Source organism: Gambusia affinis, linkage group LG06, assembly GCF_019740435.1.
Source record: "Gambusia affinis linkage group LG06, SWU_Gaff_1.0, whole genome shotgun sequence".
Classification (NCBI taxonomy): Eukaryota; Metazoa; Chordata; class Actinopteri; order Cyprinodontiformes; family Poeciliidae; genus Gambusia; species Gambusia affinis.
Genome location: NC_057873.1, coordinates 2160562 through 2170614, shown reverse-complemented (window position 1 = coordinate 2170614; position 10053 = coordinate 2160562). Strand labels below are relative to the sequence as shown.

Below are 10053 nucleotides of genomic sequence, written 5' to 3'. Positions count from 1 at the left end.
TGGTCCATAGAATACCAAAATTTTCATTTTGGTCCATCTGATGATGTAATTTTTAAATATGAAATGAATAATAATTTGTTCAGTTACTCTGTACTTGAATAGACTTTTTAGCAAATACTTTTTTATACTCACTTGAGTATTTCTTGCTACATTTTTCTTTTACTCGAATAAAAATATGTTGAAGTGTTGCTTTTCTTACTGGAGTGCAATATTTGGGTACTCTACCCGCCTCTGGTTGAAGATATACTCTAATAGTTTAAGAAACTAGTAAACAATAAAGATGTTTTCTGTTGGTTCCGAGACATGAAATGTTTTTGTCCCTCCTCTCCCGCCCAGCAGGGGGCGGAAGAGCGCCTCTGAGCCGGTTCCGCATCGCCGCTGAGCCCGGAGAAGGAGGAGAGGAACAGATGTTGCTGCCGTAGCCAGACAGCAGCTCGGAGAAGCGGCCAGCGGAGGATGGTGTCTTCAATTTTTATTTATTATTGTTGAATTTCAACAAAATGAAGCGGCTTTACTCATAACTTTGCGAGGAGTGAGTATCATTGCGTTTAACGCGTCTTCTGTGGCTGCTGGTGCTAAAAATGCTAAAGTTTTCAGAGCAGCTGGCCTGGTCACAACAAGCACAAAGAAGCTCCTTATTTATTGGGTTTGGCTCGAGATAAACTCCCCATCGACGACATTTAAGTCCGGTCAGAGGAGCACCGAGGCCCCGCTGATCCCGCTGTCCGTGTTCAGTAGCCGGATTCGGGCTGTTTATAATGGATCGGTGCTAATGTTAGCTAGGAGATAAACACTACAGAGCTAGTTTCTGTTCTGAATGTGTGACCAGGCCCTGCTCTAAAAATGCTTTAAATAGAGAACAAAATGAGGTTTCTGCTCTAAATGTGTATTATGAACCTGAATTATTGTCTGAATTTGTCCTCTGTGTGTCTCTGATGGTGTAAAAGGAAATTAACCTCTTTTCTCCACGTAGTTTCTAGAGAAATCCAGGACTTTTCAATGAGTCGTGAATCTGGAAGTGAATCAGTGATGAATCAGCCTGTAAATGGATGATAAATGTCTGCATGAATATGCTCTTCCAGTGAACTGGAGCTAATTATGATTCTGTTATTGATCTGCTTTCTGGAACTGTTTATTGTGCTGCGAATCGGCCTGAAGTGACTGTTGGTGGGATTTGGCTTCGTTTAGGAAGTCCTGCGATGTGTGTGTTCAAACATGCAGCTCTGCAACATGACTCATGAGTTTTTAGAGCACCTGTCACACGGTCACCTTTTACAGTGTTCACCAGATCATAATAAAACTGTTTTGAAAGGTTCAGAAATGATTTAAATCTGGTTTCTAGTCGTTTATTGATCAGATGCTCGAGCCGCTCCCTGGTGACTGAAGCATGAGTTAATGCAACACCAAGGAACAAATTCACCAGAGATTATTCACAAGTGGGAATGTTTAAAAACATCCACTAACCTTTCCAGGAGCGGACGTTCCAGCAGAGCCACTCATTCCATCTCAGGTTAAATGTTAAAGTTTGTGACAGAGAAAACGGAGAAGTACAGCTTGTTTGGGACAGTTAAACGGTTTACAAAGAGGCGTCTATAGAAATGTTTCCTAGATGAATTCCTGGTGTGACAGAGCTGCATCAGGCGGTTGAATTTTGAATCATTCATTTGATTCAGCTGTGTTGGAGGAGGATTGTGTCCATACACAGTGATATATCTGGTAAAACAAATACCTATTTATGCATTTTAGGTTTTAATCTAAACAAAAACTCAGTTTAAAATCATTACAAACTCTGACAGAAGTGGAGTTTTGAGAAAACTTTGGAACCTAAACATTGTGCAACAAATAATGCGGCAATAATTTCACATACTTGCGTGAACTTGATTCCAAATTGACATCATCTTGTGTTGTATTAACTTTATATTCTAACGTCCAGCGGCGGCTCTGCTTGTCTCCAGGGCGATGAGAGGGACCCGTCCGCCGCTGCAGTAGAGGAGCAGTGACATGCTGGCTTGTCTGCCAGCGTCAGGTGACCTCGCCATCCGATTTCTTCACCGCACGCAGATGAACACTGGACTTCAGAAATGTAAGCATGTTTCACAATCAGATTTTAGGAAAATTGCTTTTGCAGACATATTTCTACCGCAGCGATGGACGGCATGTGAAGGAATCGTCTTTTTGCCCTCCAGCGTTGAGCACATGTGAAATCTCTAGATGTAAACAATAACATGCATCAAGTCTTTAGCATTACCTAATTCTCAACACTTTTCCCTAGAAGGTTCTCTGGTTAAAATGAAAAGTTAAGATCAACAGTAAATACAACAAACTGATTAAAAAGATGCTCTTAATCTATCGAATGTTACAGGTGAATGCAGATTTCCTGCCTGGTGTCTAAAAGCTGTTTTAATGCCGACTGACTGAATGTTTCAGGGGAAACCACACAGAAGATGAGATCTGCTGCCCATCCGACGCCTGCAGAGTTGGACGCCTATGCTAAGAAAGTCGCCGACAAACCTCTGAGCATCCAGATCTTCCCAAACAGCATCAAGGTTCCTCAGAAGAAACACGTCCGCCGCACTGTCAACGGCCTGGACACGTCGTCGTCCGCGCAGCGCCACAGCCCGTACCCTCCGCAGCTGGCCGCCGGCGCCGGGCTCCTGGGCCCGCCTGCGCGCCTCTAAGCCGCCATGAACCCTCAGAGCGGCCCGTACGCCGCGCCCAGCACTTTAAACCTCCCGCACCTGGCCGCTCAGAAGCAGGGGGCGGAGCATCCGCAGCAGAGCCTGGCGCACCCCATGGCGCTGCAGCATCACCAGAGGAGCATTGCTCACTCTCAGGCTCTGCAGCAGCAGCAGAGGCTGACGCATCCACCCGCCATCCAGCGGCAGCCGCCCCCTCAGGACGTGGTACCCTGTGCCGCCGCCATGCCGCAGCAGCACCTCCCTCACATGCAAACTCTGAAGCATCAAGCGGCTCCAGCTCCAGCTTTGGGAGCGACTCAGGAGCTGCGGCATGTCCAGGACAGCGCGGCCATGCAGGCGGCGCCGCCGGGCCCCTCCGCCCTGCCGCCGCCTCCGTACGGCAACCGTAAGCTGCCGGACGCTGACGCCCCGCCCAACGTGACGGTATCTACCTCCACCATCCCGCTGTCCATGGCGGCCAGCCTGCAGCAGGCGCGGCCCGGCGACCTGAGCAGCATCGTGCTACAGATCAACCAGCTGTGCCAGGCGCGCGCCGGCATGGGCGCCACGTCCGTCTGCGAGGGCCAGATCGCCAACCCCAGTCCCATCAGCCGCAACCAGCTCATCAGCGCCAGCTCCAGGGTTTCCCAGCATGCCTCTGGGGCTGGCGGCGTCTCCAGCTGCCTGCTGATGGACAAGCCGGCCGCTCCGGCTCCCGCCTCGGCCTGCAGCAACAACAACATGGCTGCTTTCCACCCGGAGAGCGACAAGCAGCTGCAGCAGCACCTACTGCAGCAGAAGCAGCAGCATCTGCTGCAGCTGCAGCAGCAGCAGCGCTCCTGGGCGCAGCACCAGCTGGCCCACATGCAGCAGCCGCCGGAGGGGGCGCATCCCTGCAAAAACCCGCGGCTGGATCCGGCGGCGGAGTGCGCCTTCCCCTCCCACGGCCTGAGCTACGGCCACAAGCCGCCCGCCAACGCCGCCGCGCACAGCTTCCCGCCGAAGCACGCCGCACACAAAACGCTGCCCCCCTCCTCCACCAACTGCTCCTACCTGAACGGCCACTACCTGCAGCCGGCGTGGGGCGCCGTCCCGGCCGCCGCCGGAAACAACGGGAGCACTCCTCAGGACCTGCCGGTGGGCTTTCAGGGCGGACACGCCGCCGCCGCAGAGCGCATCCCGGGAGCCAAGTATCGGCCGGGGAAGGACGGCTCGGCCGGCCAGCCCAAGCTGCTGCAGCACAGCGTGGAGTTCCTCGGCGAGGACTTCCAGATCCCCGGCATGCAGGAGCAGAGCGGGGAATTGATGCATAAGATGCACCGCGGCGGCGGCCATCATCACCAAGGTTACCATTAGACTCCACATCCACCCGTTTGTTCCCAACAGCACTTCGACCTGCTGAGCAGAGCCGGGCGATAAAAAATCGCTTTCTTTTCTTAAAAAGAAAATCCAAAAATATTTTCTGAAGTGGATTTTCTGGTTCCCTCTGAGCCACAATATAAATGTTCTAATTATTTAATTATGCGAATATAGTCATAATTTTAGCAAAATAAAGACACAATTTTACCAGGGGGAAGTCTCTGCACTTGTAGCCTGGCTCTAATATTTCACCATAGAGTTGACCTGAAGAGAACAGAAGCTGTAAAAAAACCACTTGTTAAACAAGATGGCCACCATGACATCACTCCGACTCAGTGAGATCATTTGTGAAAATAAATCCAGACCTTTTAATCTTCAGAAAACTAAAATTTGATTAATCGATGTGATCGATTTACCGCCCAGTTCTGCTCCAGAGTTTTGTGGTTTGGCTTCGTGTGATGGACCGGCGCCGCACGGCGCCTTGGGGTTGTGAAGACCGCCGAGGCTGGGAGGCTCTCAGTGGAAGCTTCCCGAGCTCGAGCGTCGCCGCTCCGGACCGCCGCAGCACTTCTCAGTTTCACGACTTTTCTCAGCATTCGTGGCCTTACGAGCACCCAGAGGCGAGTTCAGGAAGTCCTGGAACCACGGGTTCTCATCTCCGCCCCGAACGCTCGGCTTTGCTCTGCGGTTCTGAACTTTCCCCGTCTCTTCGCCGGGTTTTCTTGTTGTTCTTTAGTTGTTGTGGATCCGTAGATCGCCCTACTTGAACTGTAGAAATGTAAAAGTTTGGCAGAAGGAGGAGAAACTCCGTCTTTAAGTCTGGTTAATGTGAAGCGAAAGCGTTCTGTCAGAACGGCGTGTGATAGCGACTCCCCCTCTTCAGCGCATCTACTCACCTCTTTCCTGAAGCGTCTCTGAATCGGTTTGGTTTCTGTTAGCGATAAGCAGCAAACCCACTTCCTGTGGATCCTGGGGTTCGTTTGGAGGGAGCGGGTTTGGGCCGGTTCCAGGTTCTCAGAAACATCCACCTAAAAATCATAACAAACATCCGGAAACTTCATCTAATGCATTAATTTAAAACAGAAAAGAAAAAATAAATAAATAGGGACGGATTGATTTCCTGCTGAATATTAAAAAAACGTTAGCTAGCTTTTCTGCCGTCAGCGTTGTTTAATTTATAAGAGGGGACGTCACACTGTGTGTGGAGGACCATTTGGATTGAAGTTAGGGTCACACTTAGTAGTCTGTAGCATCTTGGTCTTTTAGCATCATAGCTATAGAGCATTTAGCTCCCTATTAGCCATTAGCACAGTTAGCATGGCTAGTATTTCTGTTGGTATTCAACTGAAGATTTAAATCTTTGCTTCAACTTTCCCAAAGGCTGCCAATGTTTCCTAAATTTCAATCACAAACAAAAGTTAAAAACTGAAAAGCCTTCCTGTTACCTGATCTAATTCTCGTGCTCTTTCCCATCTTCTGGTCTGCAGATATTTCTCGACTTTTCATTAAGAAAAAGTGTAGTCTGCTCAGTAGAGGATTTCTTGATGCATTTTAAAAATTGTATTAAGACTAAAACAAAAATCTTATGCCGGATTTCTACTGAGCGGTTCGGTAAGCCATTTTATGGTCCGATATGTTAAGGAGAGTTTCAGGAAAAGGGGGTATAAAGTAATCTCTGCAGGCCTTATTGTGTGGAATATTAGTTATTTTCTCACCCTTATAATTATAGTTTGATAACTGGTTAATTTGTTGGACTATCTCGTTAGCTGACATGCTAGCTGTAGCATGCTAACTGTATTTTCACACGTTTAGATGACAGTTGGCTACTTTTCCAGTTTCACAATCAGAACTTCCCCCAAACTGAGGAATTTCAGCCTCATGTTCTGACTATTTCAGCTCAGGTCAAACACAGCGGTTCACTCAGAAATGCAGTTTCTCCTCCAACCTGACAGGGGGCGACAATGAGGTGGGAAAAAAACTAACACTTCTGACAGTTTCAGAACTTTTTTTGCTGTATTTGTAAAAACATTGTTGGTTTTCTGAGTCGTCATCATTCTTATTTGGCGCCCCCTCAGGATGGGAGGAGTATATTCACTAACAATCTTTGCTGCACAGTGGATTGATGATTTTGGTCAGGGGTGTCCAAAGTGCGGCCCGGGGCCATTTGTGGGCCCCGACTGCAATTCAAGAATGATAATAATTTGATCTATTCATCAGAAATAATCGATCCAGATGGTGATTTTATTTTTAATCAGGGTAAAATTATTACGAACATGAAAAAATGTTAAGTTCAACACAAAGTATAAATCTTTTTATAAGTAGAACCACATCTATCCAGAGTGTTTTTCCCCCTAAATCAGCTTTTATTTAATGAAAATGTTTTGAAGTAAAATAATCCAAATGCTGAGAATAAATTTGTTCAATCGAACTCAAAAGAATTCAAAAACTAGATTTGATCCAGGAAAATCATTATTATGTTTTGGATTTATGATGAAAAACTAAAAAAATTAGACTGCTTTATGTGTTTGAATTTAGTTTTATTTTTAATTTCTTGGCCTGTGAATACTTTAGACTCAATCATTTTGTCAGAAACCTTTCATTTATCTTTCTGTTGTAACTGATAGGAAATGTTGTCGCCTTTCTTTAAGCAAACTGACTGGCAGAAAGTTTTAGCAGTTTCAGCAGCCGGCCTAGTTAAAGCCCTGATGCTGCTGCCCATGCCTACAGAGTGACGCTGCACAGCGACTAAAGCCTTAAATACGACTGTTAGCTTCAGGGTCGGAGCGCTGCCGTTGTCGTGGTAACTAAAAGCCGGACTCTGGTTTCTGATTGGACGAGGTTGGAGCCGTCACTGAAACTCCCGCCCTTCTGACATCTGGGGAGTTTTTCCAGCGTTTTATAAAGTGGATAGAGATGTAGAGCGGGGCTGTAGCAGTCGTTTTAAATGTTTCTGTTTCTGTTAGGGTTCTGAAATACTTCTAAATGTTTTTATTTCTCTGTCCAGAAGCCATACTAGTTTCCACTTCAGGGGCCAAATGTGACTCAGCCGGTTCCACCTGGATGAAGTCGGAGGCCTGAATTATTACGAAAGCTGAATTATTATCGTAAAAAGTCAAACGGTGATTTTTGGATCGGTTCGCTCTTTCACTGCAAAAACACAAAATGTCTCCGTTTTAGTCGACTTTCTACTGCAAATGTCTTCAGTTGGGCTGAGACAAAATTCATAAATAACTTTTCTACAAATATAGGAGCTTGTTTTTAGCCAATGATTCTTGGATGTTGATTTAAAAATATTCACTGGCAGATTTTTTTTTCTTATTTATAACAAGACATTTTTCTATGATTGAGTATTTGGGGCGGACTGAAACATTTTTAAATTTTTTTGTTTTATTACTAAATCACCAGAATAAAGTCATAAAATTACTTTAAAAAAATGCAAATATTGCTGCTATCTGCTACAGATAATAATTTGTGTTAAAAGTTTTTATTTGTGAAACTGACACCAAAGTTAAAGTTCACCAGATGCTCAACATTCCTAATGTTTTCCTAATTTATTTTTGCAAGTTGTCATAAATTAATACTTTATTCTACTATTACTAAAACTAATAATATTAATATTAATAGTTTACCTTCATATTATTTCAACTTTATTGTTGTGAGTTTTATGAATTTATTCTGGTAATAATATGTCATTAATCTCATATTATTTATTATCATATAATTAGGACTTTATTATAGTAATATTACTATTCTTCTCTTGTTACGACTTTTATTTCTTCATATTTTGACTTTTTCTCTTAATGCTTATTTTTCTTAAATTCTTATTTTTGTTCTGTTTCGACTTGCTGTTTTAAAAATTTTAATCTCTTAATTTTGTCATAATTCTCAGAACACTACAGTTTTTTCCTCATTATTTTTCTCCTAACTTATTTCTCGTAGTCTGACTCTTAACATTTTGTCAAATTTTTATCAATAATTAAGAGTTATTTAAGCAACACAAGCTCCTATATGTTCCTATATTCCTCTTTTCCTGAAAAGTTTTCCTCAGCTTCAAATGTACAGAGATATTTGCTCCACAAATTAGGCCAAAAATATTTGAGATTTAGTTTTTTTCAGTTGGTTTATATATTTCTGCTGGTTGTTAAAACTTTGTGGAGCTTTAATAAGAAAAATATCAGAAATGTCTCGTTTAATGTCTTATTTAGTTAATTCCTGGCGTTTCTGATGCGGTGCAGGAGCGAAGCGACCAGAGTCTCGTTTCGGCTCTTTATACTTGACGGGAGTTAATTTCTGCTTCCCTGGCTTTCGTTTTTGATGTGCCTGTCCCTTTAAGCTGCTATTGAATTTAATCAGCACACTGATCCGGTGTGTGTCTATAAATAGTAACATGATCTGGGCTGCACCAGTGGAGGGAGAAACCCGCTCCGGTCGGGTGAACGGACACTCGGAGGCGTTGAAGCCGCCACACTAACCCGGATTAAGTTTCACGTTTTGGGTTTTTCCCCCCAACAGCCAATCAGACGAGCTCAAACACTAAACGGTCGGACCGAGCCGCCTCTGGTTCGGAACCGCCTCAGTGCAGCCCGTTGAAGTCAGGTTCTACTGTTTCATATGAAGTGCCTCCACTGGGCTTAGTATGGACAAGTGTGTGTGTGTGTGTGTGTGGGCGTGGGCGTGTGTGTGGGTACCTGCACAGGTGTGCACAAAGTGAATCTAATGTGTGTGTGTGTGTGTTTCTGGGGGGGACCAAGCTACTTATTGTAACTACTGATACTGTGTGACGGACCCAAGTCCTGAAGCGTGCCACGACTCGCTGACGCTGTGGGGCGTCAACCGATTGCTGCTGACTCACGACCAAAGTGACCAGGTGTCCCTCTCTCTCTGAGCGGCCAGCAGCTAGCGCCTAACTGTTAGCAGTTAACTGGATCGGCTACTAGTACTTAAACTGACAAGTAGCAGCTAATAGCTACTAATAATGATGAGAGAAGCAGCTAGCCGCTAGTATTTAGCGACTAGCTGCTACTAGAATGGACAAACCACTAGTACTAGTGTGGACAAGAGAAACAACGGCTAGTGGCTAGTAGCTGCTAATATGCACAACAGAAGCAGCTAGCCACTAGCAGTAAGATATTACCTGCTACTAGTATGGACAAGTGAAGTGGCTAGTGGTTTGTAGCTACTAGGATGGACAAGAGAAGCAGCTAGCCATTTTAGCAGTTAGCTGCTACTATGGACAAGCTACTGGCCAGACAAGAGCGGCAGCTAGGTGCTACTAGTCCATCCTAGCAGTGCGTGCTAACATCTAGCAGCTAGCTTTGTCTTCTGACAGTAACAATCTGGTGATGTAAAGAACTGCTGCTGCTGCTGCTTTTGTTCTGTTGCTTTCAGAGAATCTCGTGAAGTAAAAATCAAAGATGTGAACTGAGCATAAGAAAATCTAGAGTGAACGGGTCGTTTGGCGGATGCCCAGGACTACGTTCTAAAGGGGGCGTCAGATTTATTGGAACTAATGGAAGTAATTTGTCTAAGCAGGTATTCTGTTGCTTTTGAATTGTAGAAATTGCAGATGTTACTTCACCTGGTTTGTGCAAATCAGGAATCATTTCCTGGGTTTTAATTGGTCGGGTTTGCCAGAACCGCCACTGAACCAGAGCTTTGTGTTTCCTGGTTCCGCTCGAGGTCCAGAGGGAGATCGGTACACGTCTGTTTGCACTCTAAGACTCGTCTACTGAAGCACATTCCGGTGAAGGAACCCAGCAGTCACTCTAGGTTTCTTATTGCTCTGATCCAGCTGTTTGGGTTGTGAGAACCAAAATGTTCTGACCGCTGGTGGACGGGCCTTTCTGTCTCTGTGTGTGAAAATGTGATATTTCCAGTTTTGCCTAACCTTCAGGAACTCAAATGTCTTGCACAAACATTCCCCCCCCCAAACCAAAATAAAGTTTGCAAACACAAAACTTTAGCGATTGGTGCGTCTTTATTCTGAACGTTTTCAGATTTCTGCGTTTGGAACAGC

At 45.1% G+C, this 10053-nt stretch overlaps 1 protein-coding gene across 1 annotated transcript; it reads left to right on the top strand.

Annotated features, from left to right (window-relative positions):
- Positions 1-357: 357 nt before the first annotated feature.
- On the top strand, positions 358-9993 carry LOC122832841 (protein FAM222B-like). Its single transcript, XM_044119980.1, has 3 exons — positions 358-532; positions 1956-2083; positions 2428-9993. Exon 3 carries the CDS (start codon positions 2685-2687, stop codon positions 4032-4034), a length of 1350 nt encoding a protein of 449 aa, XP_043975915.1. The 5' UTR covers positions 358-532; positions 1956-2083; positions 2428-2684; the 3' UTR covers positions 4035-9993.
- The last annotated feature ends 60 nt before the right edge of the window (positions 9994-10053 follow it).

What these genes read in the sequence shown, in the direction of transcription:
- LOC122832841 (XM_044119980.1), top strand. Translation starts at nt 2,685, where the DNA reads ATGAACCCTCAGAGCGGCCCGTACGCCGCGCCCAGCACTTTAAACCTC.